The following is a 22,087-nucleotide window of genomic DNA, read 5'->3' on the forward strand; positions in this document are numbered from 1 at the left end:
ATAAAAGCTTGTTGACAACTTTAAGTTCCATCCAAAATGGCCCTCAAAAGTGATACTGGGTTTCCCACCTCCAAACCTTCGCTCCGGATCTTCATGCTTGGAATGCTTTTCTCCCAGCTTCCCTTCAAAGGAGCAACATGTGGGTGCTTCCTACAGTCCTTCCCAATCACCCCTTCCCCTCAACAGTTACCGCTCCTCTCCCCCTCCTCCCAAATAACTTTACATTTATGTTGTACTCACTTATCTGTGCCCACCAATAGAAAGTTGACTAGTGCCCTAAGGGCAGGGGGCTGCTTCACTATTGTTTATCTCCAGAACCCAGCATAGTGTCTAACATACAGCAGGTGCTTAATAAATGCTGACTGAATCAATAGACTAGAACTGCCTAGGTTCAAATCCCAGCTCTGATCCTTACTCTCTTAGAAACTGTGGCCAAATCACTTTTCCTCTCATTGGGTCTCAGTTTTTTGATTTGTAAACTAAATTAATTCTAAAGCCTCTTTCTCTGCTCCCATCAGCTGGCCACAGAGGACCCTCTCCTGCCCTCCCCTCTGCACCCCAACCTCAGGAGTTTATCATTTCTTTCTTATGAGCTCAGTGGTTTATAATTCCTTCCTCATTTCATTCTCCCTGGAAGACAGACAGCCTACAGCTTAATCAGAAGGGTCTACTATCCAATCAGGGCAGGGAGAGGGAGAGGGAGAGGGAGAGGGGGAGGGGAGAGGGGGAGGGGGAGGGGGAAGGACACTTCAGGAAATGCAGCTGAAGTGAACACAAAAGAGACCAATTTCTAAAAAGAAAATTTTAAAAATGGAAAGGCAATGGGCTGTAATGGAAAAGGTTTAAAATTTGAAGTCTGACAACCTGGATTCAAGCCCCAGTTCTGGTCGTATTATTATTATTGTTGCTGTTATTATTATTCATAAGAATAAATAATAGCTGACATGTATATAGAGCTTACAATGTGCCAGGCACAAGCATCATCTCATTTGATCATTTCTACCAGGCTATAGTCCTACTTAACTTCACAATGCAGCCTATAAGTCTGAAACAGATGGGGGCTAATAACAACAAAGGGGGCTGGGGCAACACATTGCTATTGTAAGAGCAGTTACCGTCATGGGTTAGCAGTCATATCCGACTCTTCAGGACCCCACTTGGGGTTTTCTTGGCCAAGACACTGGCATGGTTTGCCACTTCTTTCTCCAGCTCATTTGACAGATGAGGAAACTGAGGCAAACAAGGTTCAGTGACTTGCCCAGAGTCACACACTAGTAAGTGTCTGAGGCCAAATTTGAACTCAGGTCTTCCTGACTCCAGGCCCAGCACTCTATCCATTTGACCACCTAGCTGCCCTAGTAGAATCATCAGACCTGGGTTCAGACCCCACCTATCCCCTACTGTGTGACCTTGGTCAAGTCACTTAACTCTGGGTTTATCTGCCTCATCTGTAAAACGAGGGGGCATCCTTTGTCTCAACTTTTACCTAGGGCCCCTTAATAAAAGGATTTCTTCTGTGAAGTTTGGATTCAGTCAAACGGCCACACTTAAGGACCTAGAAGGCCATCTGTGGCCTCGAGACTGCAGGATCCCCATCCCTGACCTAGGCCTTAGTCATTGAATGGGTGTGGCCTCAGACAAACTGAGACCAGCCAGGCTGCATCCTGGGCCATCACCATTCATCCTGACCTTTGTCTTGCCACTGGACTTCTGGAGGAGAGAGTGAGGCTGAGGACTTTATGCGGCTCTGCCTCACTTCAATCCAATCACTCCAAGGTCAAGACACAGACATCACCCCATGATGTTACCAGTCCTCCTCAAGAAAAACAGCAAAATGAGGGGAGTCAGACTCGAGGACCTCTAAACCTCTGAGTTCCTGCTAGTATTTCTAGTCCCATAAATTAACGTCCTAGGCAGCTGGTTTTGGAGACTCTGTGAAGGAGGACAGCTAAGAAGGGAGCTCAGAAGTAGGGGAGGAGGGGATAGGGCTTTGCAGCTGTGGTTTTAAGAGGGGACGGGGAGTCAAGCAGGCTGCCCACCACGCTGCCCAATGCAGCCCAAACCAAACTAAAATGGAATTAGGAAATACTCCACAAAATCAATGAAAAATGCAATAAAACATAGTTAATGTGAATAATATGTGGCTTCTTAGCCCCCATCTCAACTAGATTTTGACAGGGCTGTAGGTTTTAAGTTTCCTGCAGAGCAGAGAGGAAAGGCATCTGGGTTGCTGTGGGGCTGAGCAAGCCAGCTAGAGATCCCAGTAGAGATGCCAGGGCTGTGGGCACTGAGCTTCTCAACCCCCCAACTCTGGCTGCCGGGCAGCTTGGGCCAAGCCTTCCCCATTGGAGTCAGGTCTCATATTCCTCCAGGAGCAAAGGGGGTTGAAGCTGGGAACCCTGGGAATGTGGATGAGCAATACCTTTCACAAGCTTTATTGTTCATTTCTGTCCTGAATCCACGTTATATGTTTCAAAAACTAAATCAATTTTAAAAATTAAAAGATTTAATTTAGAAAAACTAAAGTATTACTCAATGGTACCAAGGCTCACAGAAGGGACAGGAAATGGGACCACGTGGAGAGATCCCTTTTTATTAGTAATTATTATTTTATTGTTTCTTATCAAGAAGGATTTGTGCACAAACATCAAACCGTAGGTGCCCAGAATTACCAGGACTCTTGGAGCCAAACAGACTAAACTAGGACTTGAAAGTTTCACATGCCACCTTTATGGTCATCCCAGACCAGACAGCCTCCCACCTCCCAGTGTCCCTTGGCCAGAGGATCCAGAAGACCCCTGCCTGGCAAAGCCCCAACAAATTCCATGCCTCCCAAAAAAAAGGATGCTCCTTAATCCATCTGTCTCTTCCTCAGGCTGCATTATGCCAACATTAGCAGCTAAGACAGAGACCTAATTCACAGTTGCTGTGTTTCTGAGGGTGGAAGGAAAGAAGCAAGAGAGGGAGAATGCCTCCAAAAAACAAGATTACTTCACCTCCTTTATTTCCAGAGGTAACTCATCCAGTGAAGAAACAGCACCACCCACGGAGGCAGAGGCATCAGGGGAACACTTAGATCAACAATCTGGGGGAGACTTTACCATGCAGATGAAACTCAGTGGTGCTGGGGAGTGAGTGACGATGCATCTTTTCACCAAAGAACGTGCCCAGGGAATTTAGGAGAGTCAAGACAATGGATTCCAGTGGACTCAACCCATGGGGCAAAATGCAGAACAGAAATGAGACAGAGAGCTAGAGGAATAGGTATACACATATAGGTGTGTATACATGTGCACAGGCATTATAGGTATATGAATAGAAACGTTATCTGTATGTCTATTCATACACATGTTTTTGATACATGTCTATTCATACGCACGTGTACATGGGTGCGTAAAAGCTGCACCCCAGTGCAGTTTTAACATTGGAAGCCTTTTAGAGAACTCTTCATTTTTTCTTTTTTTACACATGAGGAGACTTTAGGGAGGCATCATGGTACAGAGGAAGTCAAAAGAACTGGAATCAGAGCAAATGGGTTAAAATCTCACTTCTGATGCTTACTCCCTGAGTGACAACAGGTGAATCGCTTTAACCTCCCCGGGCTTTAGCTTCCTCATCTGTAAAATGTGGTTGAATGGGATATGGCCCTCCCATCCCCCAATGGATGAGTTGTAGAAAGACCCACCTTGTCCTTACCCCCACCACCATCATCCTGGGCTACCTGACTGCCCAATGGGTTTAGATGAGATGGAAGTCAACAAAATGGAGGTCCTCCCAGGGCTTACTATAGGGCCCCAACATCTTATAGTTCTCCGATGCTGTGGTCTGACCTACTTATATAAGCTAAGGATGCCTCTAGGCCTTGCCACCTGCCCCACCTCTGAACCCTCAGAAGTTCAAGGTCTTTCCTCTTACCCCATGCTGAACTCTATTTAATCTGTTGTGTCCCCAAATTAGAGTGTGAGCTTCCCAAGAGAAATCACCCTTTCCCTATTTTATTTTCTAGATACCAGTGGATAGCATAGATCTTGGTACATAGTAAATATTTAATAAATGCTTTTTCATTCATTCATTCATTCTGAGGTTCCTTCCGCTTCTTAATCTTGGATTCTATGATAAACTCATAGATCCATCAAAGTATACACCCACACATATATCCATAGATAGGGCCCAAAAGGGAACCCCAGGAACATTTTAAGCCAGGGGCTGGGAACCTATGGCCTTCTAGGTCCTTGGGTGCAGTTTTTTTGACTGAGTCCAGGTTTTACAGAAGAAATCCTTCTATTAAGGAGATTTGTTCTGTGAAGTTTGGATTCAGTCCAATGGCCACACTTGAGGACCTAAAAGCCACATGTGGCCTCGAGGCCAAAGGTTCCCCACCCTGTTCGAAGCCCTCTGTGCTTCTCTGATGTTGGCACAGCACAAGTTCAATCAAACTCATCTTTCCTCCTCTTAAAAGCTTCCTGACACTTCTCCCCAATTCTCGGCAGAGGCTGGAAAATACAGGTGTGGAATGCTGCATAGAAAGCTTGGCCTTTCCAACAGGTCGGTTAGTTTGGCTGAATTGTTTTTCTCCTTCTTATTTGTCATTATTTATTTTATTAACGGCTTTCTGGGCAGGCAATGTAAAAACAAAAGAGAGCAATGTAAAAGCCCATGCCTCCTGAGCCTAGAATCGTATCATTCAATCACAGAACATCAGGACTGCAAGGACACCCCAATGACTGGCACGTAGTAGGTGCTTCATAGTGACTGACCCCGAGTCGAGAGATGGGCAGTGACTGGCCCAAGGTCACACAAGTCTACTGACTCTGTACCCAATACTCTTGACCATGGGGTGTTGTTACCTCTTCTCTCTATTATCTTGACTCATTTTCCTTAAGAGGACCTAACCCAGAGCCAGACACTGAGTGAGTTGACAGTCAATACCTTTATGAGTGGTGATGAAAGAGAAGTTACAAGGAAATGAAACGTCTTGCCCAATGCCGACCCAAGCCTATGACCCAAATGACCTGATACACAACCCAACCCTTCACCCACTGCCTCATCCCACCTCTCCGACAAAGGCAAATACCCGAGCCTAAACACATGATTTCACTTAGGAAATGCTAGGGCCCCTCAGAGAAAGAGTGGCGGAACGCTGGGCCCTGACGATTTTTGAGACAAAAACAGATTCCCATCTTTGGGTATTAGGTCCCACCCCTACTCTAAGATGTGTAGGCCTTAGACCAACACCCTCATTTTAAAGAGTCCCAGGGAAGGGAAGGGAGAGGCCCAAGCTTAGAACCCAGATTCAAACCTGCGTCCTCAAAGTACAAATCTAGAGGTCGGCCTAGTTTGATTCAATTTAATAAACATTTATTAAGGGCCTGCTATGTGCCAGACACTGTGCTAAGTGCTGGGGGTACAAAAAACAAGGTGAAAAACTCTCCCTGCCCTCAAGGAGTTTAGAATCTAAAGAGGGAGAAAATATGCAAATAAATATATGTTATTGTTTTTATTGTTCAGTCGCTCTCAGTCACGTCTGACCCTTCGTGACCCCATTTGGAGTTTTCTTGGCAGAGATACTGGAGTAGTTTGCCATTTCCTTCTCCAGCTCTTTTGACAGATGAGGAAACTAAGGCAGAGTGAAGGGACTTGCCTAGGGTCACACAACTAGTAGGTATCTGACACTAGATTCGAACTCTGGAAGACAGGTCTTCCTGACTCCAGGGCGGTGCTCTATCTACTGCACCACCTAGCTGCCCCAATATATACAAAGTAAAGTCATAAACAAGATAAATAGGAAAAAATTAACAGAGGGGAAACACTGGAATTAAGAGGGATTAGGGAAAGCTTCCTGTTGAAGATGGGATTTTAGTTGGAAGGAAGCCAGGGAGGTCAGTGGTTGAAGAGGAAGAGGGAGAGTGTTCCATATGTCTTGTTCATGGAACAGCCAAGAGGCCAGCGTCACTGGACTGATGGGGAGTAAGGCCACACTTGTAAACTTGTCCTTTGTTCTCGAAGAAGACTGCGATGTCAGGGAGGTGATGCCATGACATGCAAGTGAATTGGATTTAAGTGAGGCAGGGCTGTGCAAGCCATCTGGGTCAGTGGCCAGATGTAGATCAGGACGACGGGAGACCACCCAGGATGCAGTGGGGGACAGGGGAATAAGACATAAGAAGACTGGAAGGGTAGGACACAGCTGGGTTATAAAGGGCATTGAATGCAAGCAGAGCATTTTGTATCTGCTCCTGGAGGCTATAACAGGGAACCACTGGAGTGACATGGTGAGATCTGAGATTTAGGGAAATCACTTGAGTGGCTGAATGAAGGATGGACTGGAGTGGGAAGAAACTTGGCAAGCAGACCCACCAGCAGCTACTGCAATAATCCAGGGGTGAGGCAATGAGGGCCCGCACCACACGGGGGGGGGGAGGGTAACAGTGTCAGAGGAGAGAAGGGGGTGCATTTGAGAGATGTTGGAAAGGTAAAGACAGGCCTGGGGAACAGATTGCATGAGGTGGGGGGAAGGGGAGGGAGTGAGGAATCCAGGGTAGCTCCTAGGTCATGAGCCTAAGGGACTGGGAGCATGGTCCTGCCCTGTACAGTAATAGGGAAGGTAGGAAGAGGAGAGGTTAATGGCAAAAGATGAGTTCTGTTTGAGCACAATGAATTTAAAATATCTACTGGACCTTCAGTTGGAAATGTTTGAAAGGCAGCTGGAGATGTGAGATTGGAGGTCAGAAGAAAGGCTGGGGCAGGAAAGGTAGATCTAAGAATCATCAGCATAGAGATGGTAATTAAATCCATGGAAGCTGATGAGATCACCAAATGAAGTTGTGTAGGGGAGAAATGGACCCAGGGCAGAAATCTGAGGCACATCCATGGTTAGAAGGCATGATCTGGAAGAGGATCCAGCAAAGGAGACTGAGGACGAGTGGTCAGAGAGTAGAAGAACCAGGAGGGAGAGAAGGGTGTCCTGAAAACCTAGAGAGGAGAGAGGATAAAGAAAACAGGGAATCCATAGTGTCCAAGGGATGCAGACAGGTCAAAGAGAATGAGGACTTAGAAAAGGCCACTGGCTTCGGGAGCTCAAAGACCATTGGAAACTCTGGAGAGAATAGTTTTGGTGGAATGATAAGGTTGGAAGCTGGATCGTAAAGGGTGAAGAAGACAGTGAGATAGACAAGAGAATAGAGGCAGGCAGGCAGGCAGGCAGGAAGGAAGGAAGGAAGGAAGGAAGGAAGGAAGGAAGGAAGGAAGGAGGGAGGGAGGGGGAGAGAGAGAGAGAGAGAGAGAGAGAGAGAGAGAGAGAGAGAGAGAGAGAGAGAGACAGAGAGAGAGAAAGAGAGAAAGAAAGAGAAAGAGAGAAAGAAAGAAAGAAAGAAAGAAAGAAAGAAAGAAAGAAAGAAAGAAAGAAAGAAAGAGAAAGAAAGAAAAAGAAAGAAAGAAAGAAAGAAAGAAAGAAAGAAAGAAAGAAAGAAAGAAAGAAAGAAAGAAAGAAAGAAAGAAAGAAAGAAAGAAAGAAAGAAAGAAAGAAAGAAAAAGAAAGAAAGAGTACAGGCATCTACTGTAGGTGGCCTTTTCTGGGCATTGAGCTACAAGGGGCAGAAGAGATACAGGGCGATAGTAAGGACGGATGGATCAAATGAGGTTTTTTTCAGGATGGAGGAGACACGGGCATGGTTGTAGGCAGTAGAAAATGTACAGGGACTAGCAATACCAGATTTCAAACTATATTACAAAGCAATAATCATCAAAATGATCTGGTACTGGTATGAATTAGAGTAGTGAATCGGTGGGATAGACTACATACACAATACAAAGTAGTAAAAGATCCACAATAATCTAGTGTTTGACAAACCCAAAGACCCAAGCTTTGGAGGTAAGAATTCACCAACTGACAAAAACTGCTGAGGGGCAGGTAGGTGGTACAGTGGATAGAGCACCGGCCCTAGAATCAGGAGGACATGAATTCAAATCTGGCCTCAGACATTTGACACTTCTTAGCTGTGTGACCCTGGGCAAGTCACTTAATCCCAATTACCTAACCAAAAAAAAATTTTGCTGGGAAAATTGGAAAGTGGTTTGGAAGAAACTTGGCATAAACCAATATTTCACACCAGATACCAAGACAAGGTCAAAAGGGTGATATCCTAAGTAAATTAGGGAAGCATGGAAAAAATGTACCTGTCAGATCTATGAGTAAGGGAAGAGTTTATGCCAAAACAAGACATAGTGAGGATCATATGGAGTAAAATGGACCATTTCGATTACATGAAATTATAAAGCCTTTGCACAAACAAAACTAATGCAGCCAAAATTAGAAGGAAAACAGGAAACTGGGAGGGGCGGTTACGGAAAGTTTCTCTGATAAAGGCAGGTACAGGGTAAGGAGTAAGGCCACCTCATCACATGAGAGGGATGAAGGAGTGACAGGAGATAGAAGAGGGGAGAAGAGTGAGCTAAGAAGCCCTTCCTGGCCAAGGCAGCTTCCATACAAAGTGGCTACTTCCACTCTAAAAGTCTTATCTTCCATTCAGGGACTGGACAAAGAGAGATTTGACAGACACAAGTGGAATTCCAGATATGAGATTCCAGAATGCCTACCCTGATACACTGGGAAAACATTGGTATTTAGTTTTAAAAAAAACAACAACAACTACAGAGCCTGAGGCATGGGATACTACTGCTATTTAAAAACCGAATTTCTTCTCTTGCTCCCCACCTCCTGACCAGAAAGGGATGGACTCAAGATGCAAGAGGAGACATAGAATTTTTGGACATGACAAATGCAGGAATTTGTGATGCCTGACTATGCCTATTTGTTAACAAGGGTTTTGCTTTTCTTATTTCTTTTTTGTCCCAATTGGGGGGGTGAGGGGTGAGAGAAATAAAAACTCGATTTTTATTAGTTGAAAAAATGTCATTAAAAAAATCTCATTTCTCCTAACAGCCCAAACCCTCAGGAAGTGAGGCTCCAGAGCCTTCTTTTACAGGGCTCATCTCAGTAAGATGGATAAAAACTGTTCCTCTTAGGGAAAAAGTGGTCCAGGGCCCTTTGGTGACTCAAACCAGGAGAGGTTTTTTTTTTTTTTAACAAATACGAAACAATGAAACTATTATTCCCATGTTAGATTGTACACTCCATGAGGGCAGGAACTATTTTCTTTTTCTTATGTGTATCCCTAGGGCTTAGCACAGGGTCAGGCACAAAGTAAATGCTTTCTCTTCTGTCTTTTTTTGTTTTTTCAGTTGCCTCAAACTCTTGGTGACCCCATTTGGGGTTTTCTTGGCAGAGATAAGCGACCTCAGAGGCCCTTCAGTCCAACCCTCTTATTTTACAGATAAAGAAACTGAGGCTCCTGTGCTTAAGTGACTTGCCCAAGGTCATACAGATATAAATGGGAAGGGCAGGATTTGGGCTTTCTTCCTCCAACCCCAAAGCTCTTTCCCACTGTACTAGTCTGCAAATGCTGCCGTCTCTAACCAGCCTAATATTCTGGGACACTGATTCCTCTGAATACAACAATGTAGGGGGAGAGAACAACAAGCCTAGAGTCACAGAATTCTAGAATAAATAAAACCAGGCTGTCTGCCATCTGAAACCACCCACTCCAATCCACAACTATCCCAGGCTCCTCCCACAATGGAGCAATGAATTCCTTGGGTCTTGTTCATTGTACTGCCTAAGTGGGGGCCCGGAGCCCCAGCACAGGCCAGGATAGGGCTCCCCACCCCGCCCCACCCACCCCACCCCCCAGCAGTCTACAATCCATGAAGTTTCCAGTTTGTCCCTTCTAGATGACTCTAAGAAAATAAAACACAAAGGCTGTAGCAGCTATGAATAAATAGCCTTATCTTGGTGGCTTTTAGGAGAGATGTAAGGATATGTGGGTTTGTCCCAAAAAAAAAAAAAGGCAGGGAAATCAGCTGGAAGGAGGAAGCCCTTGGCTGTGCCAGGCTTTTAATCAGAGACCATAAGCCTCGCACAGGTCAGAATTATATCTAGTGGTGAATCCATCTACAGAGACCCAGGCCTGGAGATTTGGGAAAGTCAGCTACTTTGACAGAGAGAGACCCGCCCAGGAGCTAGTGGCCTCCAGGAGAACATGGCACGTGAATGAGTTGGGGTATATATGTTTAGGGAGATAGACTATGGAGTCATCTCCAGGGAGATGATGGTTAAATTCATGGGATTCGATGACATCGCCAAGTTAGAATATATTCAGGGTGTCTCAAAAGTGCGAGGGGTTAAAAATTTGACAACAGAAAAATAAAGAACATGGGCTGCTGCTTGTAGGAGGTGGTCAGGACAAGGCAGGAGAAGCTCAGATGAGATGGGCATTGACTCCTGTAAAGGAGGAGATAGCTCTGCCAGCCGGGGCTCTCACAGGTATCATAAGCCTTAGAGCTTGACATGACCTCAGAGATCACGGGGAACCCAATCCTTTCTTTTTAGGGCTTTTGGGGGGGGGCAATCAGAGTTAAGTGACTTGCCCAGGGTCACACAGCTCGTAAGAGTCCTAGGCTGAATTTGAACTCAGATCCTCCTGACTCTAGGGCCAGTGCACTATCTACTGTACCACCTAGCTGCTCCTCCTTTCATTTTACAAACGAAGAGGTTGAGGTCCAGGGAAGCAGTGATTTATATTATTAAAGGTAGCACAGTCAGAATTTGAACCCAGATCCAAAGTTCTTTCCACTCCAGCACCGCAGGCTGCCTCTTCAAAGATATCAAGAAAGAAAGCCATCCCTCCTGGCTCGTTGCCTCTCCTACTTTCTCACCTCCCACTCACTTCTCAATCCTTTGCAATCTGGCTCCCATCCTTCCATTGAAACTGCTCTCCCTAAAGTCACCAATAATCTCTCCCCTGCAAGATCCAGTGGTCTTTTTTTTAACCCCTCCTCCCCATTTGTCCCTGCTGCCAACTCTCTTCCTTGTAGATACTCTCTCCTCCCTGGGTTTCGGACATGCTGATCCACCCTGATTTTCCTCCTCACAGTCTGACCGCTCTTTCTCAGTCTACCAAGTATGATTATTCACCCTGATTCCCCAGAGCTCTGACTTGGGTCAGCCGTTCTCCATTCAGGGTGTCCCAAAAGCCTTTGTGTGGTTTTAAGCTTTAATAACTTAAAAAATAATCTCTAAGATAAAAATAATAAAAATAGCTTTAACAGGGTCAAACAACACTAAGATTTGGGGGACACCCCGAATGTATTCTCGCTTAGCAATCTCATGAATTCCCATGAATTTAACTATCGCCTCCTTGGAGATGACTCCATGGGCGATTTCCACATATAGTGGCCCTAGTCTCTCTCCTAAACTCTAATCCCTTGGACATCTCCAGACACATACCTTGGCCTCCGTGACTCAACTGTTCTTGATAACGCCACGGTGGGGCTCATGCTATCCTACTTGTTAAGTACCTCACTACAGCTAGGCAGGGCAGCCCCAGAGGAAGCTCTGACATCCCACCTTCTAGACACTCTCCTTCACCTCTTGCCTCAAACCCCACCAAAGCGTTTCCTGATTCCCCCAAGGGCACCTCTCCCCAAATTACCTTGTATAGATCTTGCTTTTATTTGTGAACATAATGTAGAATGTAAGCTCCCTGAAGGAAAGGAGCACTTAGCACAGTACCAGGCACAGAGGACTATGGATTAGAGCTGCAAAAGTCATTGGGTCCAACCCTGGCATTTTACACAAGGGGAAACTGAAACCCAAAGAGGATAACTGATTATTATCTAGCTAAGAGGTGCAACCAGAACCCAGGTCTTCCCTGACTCCAAGAGCGAGGCTATCTACTGGGGATTAAAAATGGTTTACGTATTGACTGACTGTGCGTCAGCCATTACACCCCTTGACCATCAGCAAGATGAAAAAGAACTATCACTCTCCCGTACATCCTAGGCCACAGGTCTACCTTTTCAGGCCTCAGAGGGCTGTTTGTGTCCAGTTTCCCCTTTATCAAAATGTTCAGGAGGTTGGAAGGCCCTTGAACAAATTCACATAACATGAATTACCCCGGATTCTGTCTCCTCAAATCAATCTCTATCTCTCTATCTCTCTCTTTCTCTTTCTTCTCTTCTCTCCCTCTCCCTCTCTTCCCTTCTCTCCCTCTCTTCTCTTCTCTTCTCTTCTCTTCTCTTCTCTTCTCTTCTCTTCTCTCTCTCTCTGTCTCTGTCTCTCTCTGTCTCTCCTTCCCTCTCTCATTATCAGGTGAGGACTGGCACCAGTAACTATAATAGTAACTGTTTCTTGGTAACAGGGACAGAAAGCAATTTGCCCAGCTGGAAGGCAAGATAGCAGCAGAGTGACCTGAACCTAGAGTATGGCTCTGGTACGTATGTAGGACTGCTGGCCCTGGAATCCAGAGGTCTTTGGACATTCATTTCTTACACAGAGCCTTTGCTGATCCATACCCCCTGTCCCCTCCCAATAATGTGTCCCCACCTCCCAAAAAAAGAATGAGCATTTACTTACATATTCAAAAATTAGCCTGGCAGAGTGGATATCATCCTGTCCTCAGACCCAAGAAGGCTTGAATTCAGGTCCAGCCTCTGACACATACTGGCTGTGTGACCCTGGCAAGTTCCTTAACCTCCCGGTGTTCTAGGACACTAAGTCAGAGGTTTGTAACCTTTTTTTTTTACTCCTCTAGCAATCTAGTGAAGCCTACAGACTCTTACTTTTAAATAAATACGTTATATTTTATTAATATTATTAATATATTTAATAGTAATAGTCATTAGTATCAACATTGCAATCAATTTATATTAATATATTTTATTTTAAATATATACATAAAATTACAAAGGAAGCCAATTATACTGAAATACAATTATCAAAATATTTCTTAAAAAAACCAAGTTCACAGACTCCACGTTAAGAACCCCTACTCACAACCATACATGGCAGGGAGGTGCCAATCTGCACTGGCAGGGGGACTTTAGTCACCAGGGAGTTCCCTATATCTAGATTAGTGAAATCACAGATTCAGGTTTATACTACTCACACATGTACATACTTCTCTAGCACCATGGAAATTTCTTGTTTTGTTTGTCTTTGTGTTCTCAGCACTTAGCACACAGTAGGTGATTAATAAATGTCAGATTGATCTAGATTCAAATCCTGACTCTACCTGTAGCAGCTTGGGCAAATCAATTCTCTTTTCCTCAGCTTCCTCCTCTAAATGCTAGGAAAACTACAAAAACCCCGGGTGCCCTCTGCAGTTGTCAGGGCCTGGAAATGGTCCCAGATCAGAACATCCCACGTCCAGGTCCAGATTGCTCCAATCGCTAATTCTACAGGTAGATTCTAGTGCCAAAGCTTTCTCCCTCCCTCTGGAAAGATCAAAAGAAATAAATAAGTAAACTGTAGATCTCAAGTACTGAAATGAGCCAATGGCCACCATTTGGCATTACGTTGACTAGGTCTGTTCCTACAAGTTTCTCCACACCTCGGAACTACGTGGCAAGTTTTTTGGCCAGGAAGAAGAATGCCCCAGCTGGGCACACTTCTGACAGTCAGACACGATCAGACAAACTGGAGGCCAAATGCAGAAAGCAAGAAGGAGGTAGGGAAGTCAAAATCCCATAAACCCTCTAGGACTCAGGCAGCCTCCTCTGTGAAATGGGGAGAATAGCACTTGTTCTTCTGGGCTGCCAAGAGATAAGAGCAATGTGATTTTTATGTGCACTGGCTCTTGGGTCATAAGGTATTTTTGTTGAGTGGTGGCTATAATCAGATCTGGAGAAACTGTTCCAAGTATGACACCCTCTGAAGTAGTTCCTCCTTGAGCTGAGAAAACCAGTTATTTAGGGAAAGAGAGATGAGGTCAACCTTGACCAGCAGTCAGCACATTCCAAATTCACCCTCCCTAAGTATCAAGATGATGATACAGTCAAATGAATGCTGAACTTGAAACAGGAAGACTCGGGTCCAAAACCCTGCCAAAGGTCTACAGCACACACACACACACACACACACACACACACGTAGAGAACCCTTGACCTACACCCTTACTCCCCTATCACTACAAAGAATTGGGGGAGGGGAATTTTCTCAACTCTCCTACAAGATCAACCTTCTCACCCACATGGCAGTGAATTAGTATAGGGCTCGGACTCAGACATCTACTAGCTGTGCTACCCTGGGCAAATCCCCAAACCGTTCTGGGCCCCACTTTCCTCACATGTAAAATGGAGATAACAGCAGCACCAATCTGGCTGGGTTTTTGTAGCTCAAACAAAACGATGTGCATGAAGTGCTTTACCAATATTAAAGCAGCTACAGGAATGTCAGCCTTTATTGTTACCCATGTTTCCTCTGCATCCCCAGAGCCTAGCACACTACCTGGCACACAGCAGGTGTTTTAATGAATGGTTGCTGAATTGATACCATAAAGGAAAGCACTCTCTAAGCTGGAACAAAGGATTGGATCGATATTACCCTGGAACAAGACCCACGATGGGCTGCATCTAGCCAGGGAATGTGAAATAGGGAGGAAGATGACATCAGATTTCATCTATAATATTTAAGGGACCTCAGAGGCCATCTTGTCCAACCCCCGCCCATTTTACAGAAAAGGAAACTGAGGCACAGGCAGGTGTCACAGGGTGACTTGCCCTGTCCTCTGTTCCTCTACCTCCCTGTCCAGTGCACCACACTACCTCTGAGTTAGGATTGCTCTCATAGTCACTGCACTAATTCAATAATTTCCATGAGCTTTTTTCCATTTTTTTCTTAGAATCTTTGACCTGAAAGGGATGACAGGTGATTTTATACACTGCGACCCTTTCATCTTCCAGAAGAAAAAACTGAGACCCAGACAGGGTAAAAAGCAAACAGTATGTTGATAGTACAGATGAGATTCAATAATTCAATCCAATAAATATTTATGAAGTGCCTACTATGTGCCAGGCATTGGACGTACAAAAAGAGGCGAAAGACAGAATGAGAATCCCATAGTCAAGTCACTCCATATAGTTGCCAGTTACTAATTATTACTATCATTGTCAATTGGGACTAAACTGGTGATTTCACTGGTATAGAAACTCCCTTCTACCACTACTGATGGGCACTTGCTCTCAGAAACTCTTAGAAAGTTGCCTGGGACATGGAATTATAAGTGACTTCTCAAGGTCACACAGTCAGTATGAGTCAGAGGCTAGATCTGAGCCCAGCTCTCTATCTCCTACTCTATGCTGGCTCTCTTATTACTATTAGGAGAATAATAACAGCACCTTTCATGTATATACAAAATAGCTTTACTAAAGATTTCATGGACATTCTAGAAAGTCATCTGGGGCCAGGTTTCTCGCCAGGAGGCTGGCCTCTAGCTAGGGACTTTCTCAATCACAGAATCTCATGATGTCTAGCCAAGTGAAGTAGCAACAGAGGATCTATGTCCGTGGGCCGAAGAACACCTGCACTGATAAAATCAGCAGCCCTTAAAGGCTTTTTAAGTAAAAGTGGATGATTATAGAGGTGTTACCTACCTCAGGGGGCTGCCCAGGGGATCAGGGGAGAGAAGTACTTTGGGGAAGGACTTTAGATGCAAATGAAAGCTGCTAGTATTATTCTTGAAAATAACTGACTTGAAGCTTTGCAAAAGACTCTTTACATGTGTATGCATAGACATAGGTGTGCTTTATATCTATAAATATATATTGTTATATATAATTTATATATGTTTTGTGTGTATATGCATATATATACATATATACATGTATGTATATGTATATGTGTGTAATTACAGATATATATCGATATATAGATGATAGATAGATAGATAAGCAAGCTTCTGCTTGCCTTGGAGACAGCTTGCTAAGTTAAGTGACTTGCTCAGGACCACACAGCTAGGACGTGTGTGAGGAAAGATTTTAGCACCCATTCTTCCTGATTCCAGGCCCGGTGCTCTACTGTATCATATCACATCATACAGCCTTGCATTGGGTGTCTATATACGCATCTACATTTACCAGAACTGTGTTTTCATCAGAATAGGGAACTCCAGGTAAGGAAACTTCCTCAATCAATGTAGCTGGGAGCTTGCTCTATCTACAGTTTAGCATCTTACAGAATTATTAGCTGGAGCAGGAGGAACGTGTGGGGCGGGGGAGTGTATGTGTATGTGGGGGGGTGCAGTGTATGTATGACAGAGACAGAGAGAGGGAGGGAGGAGAAAGAGAGAGAGAAGGGAGGGAGAGAGAGAGAGAGAAGGGAGGGAGAGAGAGGGAGACAGAGAGGTAAGACTTGGCCCCCAGGGCTTCCAGATTCCACAGCTGACCCTCTAACTCCTTTACCACACTCCCAACAACAGACAGAATGATTGACAGATTTAGAGATACACTTATATGTGCATATGAATCAGTGATCAATGTAATAGCTAACATTTATATAGTAGCATTAAAATGTGCAAAGCACTTTACATATACTTTCTCATTTGTTCCTAAAAACATCTCTGTTAAATAGGTGTTATTATCTCCACTTTACAGATGGGGAAACTGATGTCAGAGAAGTTACACAAGTTATGTGACTTGCCCAGGGTCACACAGTTCATATACTTCTGGAGCAGGATCTGAATTTTTAGGTCTTCCTGACCCCTAGACCCCAAGACCTTCACCCAGTATATCAAAGCCGAAAGGCACCTCAGGAGCATCTTTTCCAATCTCCCTTCTCCTCTCCTCCCCCACACCAATATAAATATTTTAAGGACTCTTCCTTTCACTTTTATTACAGGAGATAAGCCCTTTGACTAGACTTGGCTTGAAGAACCCCAGCCCCAATGTTTGCAAGTTTATCTAGAAGACAGTTGCCTGGTATTCTGGAGGATTCTCCAGATGCGGAAAAAAAAAAACCCAGCTGGGCCATTTCTGAAGTCACTGCGCTGCTCCTGCCTCTCTGAGAGAAAGACAGAGAGACGGTGGAAGACAGAGAGAGTGGACAGATTAGACAGACAGACAGACAGATTTTAAAAAGCGGCTTCTTCATACTGTGGAAAGTATATTATATGCTATTTATGAGTGCTATGGAAAGCCAAGGCTTGCTCCCAAAGGGGCACCTCTTCCTCCTCACTCCCAATCTTCACCAAAAGGCCCTCTTGTAAGAGTCACAGTATCTGGTGTAAGGGGACACTTGCATCGTCTTCTTTCTGACCTGAAAAATAACCACAGTCTCTTCTTTTAGGGTCATGGGAAGGAATCTGGATCCATCTTGGTTAGAGAGAGGACAAAGAACTGAGTATTTCCCCCTCATTTCCATTGCAAATCCTCTGCAATCCCTGGGGTGTTTCTAGCTGTTTGGGACAAATCCCTATCCAAATGAAATACCCAAGAGCACAGAGGGGAGGTCACCAGACAATCTGGGGCACTGACCAAACAGCCGGATGGTTTGAGGCAGTGGATGACCCACCCAAGGGCAAAAAAAGGGGGGGAAAACTGTAACCTTTCATTTCTATAGACCCTGTAGGTTGACAAAGTACTCACAATAACTTAAGTAACATGGGAATAATGGAGGCTATTTGTTAAATAAAGGAGTCATTCTCCCTTTTTTACAGATAAAGCAACTTGCCCAGCCAAAATGGCCTTCTTGCCATCCCTCACAAACGACTCTTCATCTCTGCACCTTTGCACTGGCCTTTCCACAAACAAACAGAGGAGGAAGCATGATATAGGAGATTTGGAATCAGAGAACCCTCTTCTTTCATTTACTTCCCTGTGTGACCTTGGACAAGTCATTGCTCTCTATGGGGCTCAAATCCCTCATCTACAAAATAGGGGAGCGGATGAGGGGAAGAACTATACGCCTTCTGTGGCCCGTTCCAGCCTGAAATTTACGGTCCTAGGCATCCGGGAGTGAATTTGAACCAAGGTCCCCTGACTTAGGCTCCAAACTGTGACCTTTACAGAAACAGATTTCCGGGGTAAGCAGAGAGAAGCCTGCATCCCTTGGTCACTTGGATGAGAATGTGGATTTTTTCCAACACACTGCTTCAGAGACAGAGAGCCTCTCTGGCCCCTATCTCCAGCCCTCAGAATTTCCTGGCATGCTAATGGGTCGGTGCCACCTCCCGAGGACTGTTCAGCCACTCAGTCCCTTAAACAGCCTCTGATCTAAGCAGCACTCAAGAGCAGCCCGAGTCCAGCCTAAGGACGGGCCAGAAAGCCCTTTCTTTCTGCCTGACAATACAGAAATCAAACAGAGCAACCACAGGGACCTGCCCTCATGCTGCAATTGACCAATACAACATTGCTCCTCTTGTCACTGAACTGCATCGGGCCATCACAGTCAAGCATCTCTTTCAAGAAATCAGATTCTCTCCCCCACAAAGAGCACTCGAAAACAATTATCATATCAAAAAAAAGGAGGGGGGAGCTATTATAGGGAGAAAAAAATAACAAAAGTCTTAATGGGAGGCGCCAGTCCACCCAGTGACCTTTACCGAAATAGATTTCTGAGGAGAGAAGCCTGTACCCCTGGGTCACTGGGATGAGAATGTGGATTTTTCAGTGGCTGTTTCATATGGAGGAAGCAAAGACCCATCCTCTTAAAAACACCTACAAACACCTTCGGCTGGTTCTCTACCAACTGACCAATAATTAAGTAACAACAGGAACCACAATTTTGGTGTGGTGTTTTTGGGTGGCTGAGGAAAGTGGGGGGGAAAGCCTCCTGCCAATTGAGGTATTCTGAGCCCTACCTCGGACAAATGACCCATGCCTAAACCCAGAGGCCATTCCCTAATAAGGACCACACAGCTTAAACCTTAGAAAGTCACTGGACATACACAGCCTTTAAAAGTCTCTGGACAAAAGCACTGTTTGGAAAGGAGGAACTGATCTTCACCCCCATTGTGTATGAACCCCGGCAGTGGGGGAGGGGAGAAGAAGAGGGGGAAGTGAAGGGAAGGGATGGACCCTCTGAACCTAACTACCTTCTTACATTGTTCTTCCAACCCCAATTAAGCCTTCACTTCCCTTTGAGAGTTTGGAAGGAGATGTCATTTAAAAAAAAAACCAGCAGCTCTTTCCCCCATCCCCCAACCATCAGTACTTCTCTAATGGCGACTATTTCCAACAAAAATGCTATATTCCTGAGTATAATCTGTTATAAGCCAAAGTCCATTTTTTGGAGGAAGTCAGGGGAACAGAAGGTGGATAATTGTTTTGATTAGCTTAATACCATGGTAACCCGATGGCGAGGCAACAAATGACTGAAGGAGAGAAACGCCGATTCAGCAGGAAAAAATATATATATATTTTTTTTAAGCCTGATACATAGCAAAGCAGCTGGCAGAGCGATGCTGCAGGGTCCATCGATGTACCGGGCACACATCAAGAAAGAACTGAGACGAAGAAGAGGCCAAGGTGGAAGGGAGACTTTTTTGAAAACGAGACTTCATTTAGCTCACATTGGCAGGCAGGGCATGGGAGTGTCCTCAAATGCACAGGGAATAGTTGGAGCCCAGTGACAAAAGGAGAAACATGCCTAAGAACCTCACGGGCCTAAAAAATGGGAACAGAGTGGGAGTGGGGGGCCGGGAGTCTGTGTAGGAGAGACATCGGGGGTGCTGGACGTCAAAACTTGTCATCCGACCTCTTCCCCCAAACTCCCTGAAAAGGGGAAGGACCTCTTGCCTCTCTAGAAGGATAAATTTCTCCTGCAATTAGAGGGCTGTCTCCTCTCTCCTACACCTCCTCATCCGAAACTCCAGCAACACCCCTCCCCACTTGGGCTGTCCGTACTCTGAGGAGAAAGAACGGTTCCCCTTAGCCCGCAGACAAGCAGCTGCCAATCAGGGCATGTAAAGAAGGATCCGGGGGCGCACAGACCTAAGCCGATGTCGAGAGACAGAGAAAGAGAGAGCCTGGACTCCAGAACTTCCCCCCGAGGGCCTCCCCCCACCCCCAACCCCAGGGGTTTCATTTTTGCTTTTGCATCCCCAGAGCCTGGCACACAGTAGGCGTTTCATAAATCCTTGCTCGCTCGGTTTGCAGCAGCACCCAGGAAAGGGGTGCAACTTAACGCTGCAAAGTTCGGGGGATGGCGTAGAAGGGGTGGTGGTGGAGGGGGTGGGGTAGTTGGCACTGGGTCCAGAGCCCGCCTCTCTCCCGCCCCTGACCCGGCTTGCCGGAGAGTAGATGGGGGAAGGGGCCGGGTAGAGAGACCCCCCCACCTCCCCTGCCCCTGTGCCCTGACCTTGCCCAGCCCCGTACCTCCAGGGTCCTGATCTCCTGCTGGGTAAGGTCGTTGGACACGGCACACTTGGTGCGCAGCCCCCGCAGGCTACTGATGGAGATGTCGATGAGCTTCTGGAGCTGGCCGCACTGCTGCAGAGCCCGGCCGGCCGCGGCCCCGGTCCCGGCCCCAGTTCCAGCTGAGCCCGCATCTGCCGCAGCTGCCGCACCCCCTCCTCTCTCCTTCTTCTCCCCCATCGCTGCCGCTGCTCGGAGAGCCGCTCTATCCATGCCTCGGCATCGGGACTCAGGGGGTTGGAGCGCGCGAGCGAGGCGGGGAGGAGCCCCGAGCCAGAGCCAGAGCCCGGACACTCGGGCTGGCGGGGTGCCACAGACGGCCAGAGCGCGCGGCCGCCGCTGGGGCTCCCTGCAGCCGTCGTCTGCTGCTGCTCGTGCTGCCGCTGCCGCTGCTCCTCCTCCTCCTCCACCTCCGGCTGCTGCTGCTGCTGCTGCTGCTCGCCGCGGCTCCGCAGCCCAACAGCCCAATGCGAAGCGAGCGCTCCGAGCCGCCGCGCCTCCGACGGCTGCTTTCGGGCTCGGCTCGCAGGCTCTCTCGAGTGGCCGCCGAGGCCCAGCGGGAGCCCGCGGGGGACGCCGGGAGTTGTAGTCCTTCCCGCGCACCTGCTGCTCGAACCATCCGCGAGCAGCCCGACGGCTCCCTCCACAGCCCCAGCTGCGCGCGCCCAGAGCCCCGGCGGCCCCCCGCAGCGGCCGTCTCACACCTCTGCGGGGCGCGGCCCAGCGTGGCGCGCGGCCCCCTCCGGGAGCCCCACCCTCTCCCCCTTCCTTCCACGCGGGCGGGGACTGCTCTTCCCAGGCTCCGCCCCCTGAGCCGGGCTGCGGGAAGCTCCAGGAGAGAGGCGGGCAGAAGAGAAGGGGGTGCAAGGCTTACCGTTTCTGGGCTGGGGTCCGGGCATTAGAAGCTGGGCTCCGGCAACCAGGATCGCCGGATGTCAGTCAATAAGCATTTATTATTTATGTGCCGGGCGCTGCTCTGAGCTCTGAGCGTGCAAAAAAATGCAAGAGCCAGCCCCTGCCCTCGAGAAGCTCACAGTCTAACACTGGGGAGAACGGGCAAACTACGATGTAAAAATAGACACGATCAATGGGAGATAATCAACAACGCGGAGGCCCTGCCAGCCCGCTTACGAACGAGGTGGCCTTGGTCAAGTCACTTACCGTCTCCGGACCTCAGCGTCTTCTCTATTAAAAAAAAAAAAAGGACCAGGTGACCCCTTAACTCCCATTCAATTCCGAGTCTATGCTCAGAGGCTTTGGCGACAGAAGACCCGGGTTTCTAGCCTGCCTGTGACCTTGGGGCAGTAGCGTAGGCTCCCTGAACCTCAGGCTTGTCAACTGTAATGTTAGATTGGATGACCACTAAAGTCTCTTTTAGCTCTTTAAGGCAGGTAGATTCTTCCGTGGACAGAGTGGTGAGCATGGAGTCAGGAAAACCCCAGTTCACGTCTGGCATCAGAAACCTGCTAGCTCAAGTTCTTTAAGGTCTGTTTGCCTCAGTTTTGTCATCTGTGAAATGGGGACAATAATAGCACCGACCTCCCAGGACCGTTGTGAGGGTCAAATGAGATAATATTTGTGCCAGCCCAAGACGGGACATAGTAGGCGCTATGTAAATGCTTATTCCCTTCCCTCCTCCTCTCTTCCGAAGCCTCTGATTATATAGAAGGCTTGACTCTATCAAAGAGCTCTGCATTTGAGGTGTTACTACAACTGCCCCTCCCTTATAATTTCCCCAGGTTCACTCAATTATGAAAAATGTCAGACCCTGAGTGGGAGGAATGTCCCACCAACCAACTGAAGAAGACTTAATTACCTCCTTCCCTTTCTCTCCCCCTTC

At 46.7% G+C, this 22,087-nt stretch overlaps 1 protein-coding gene across 1 annotated transcript in view; it reads right to left on the reverse strand.

Annotated features, from left to right (window-relative positions):
- KSR1 (kinase suppressor of ras 1) overlaps positions 1-20,552 on the reverse strand; it is a 218,096-nt gene extending 197,544 nt beyond the window's left edge. Inside the window, 1 exon segment of the mRNA XM_020963178.2 lies at positions 20,209-20,552. Coding sequence (XP_020818837.2) covers positions 20,209-20,460 — 252 coding nt within the window. The 5' untranslated portion in view covers positions 20,461-20,552.
- Between the last annotated feature and the right edge of the window lie 1,535 nt (positions 20,553-22,087).

This window comes from Phascolarctos cinereus, unplaced genomic scaffold (assembly GCF_003287225.1).
Source record: "Phascolarctos cinereus isolate Bilbo 61053 unplaced genomic scaffold, phaCin_HiC Scaffold_5;HRSCAF=322, whole genome shotgun sequence".
Lineage (NCBI taxonomy): Eukaryota > Metazoa > Chordata > Mammalia > Diprotodontia > Phascolarctidae > Phascolarctos > Phascolarctos cinereus.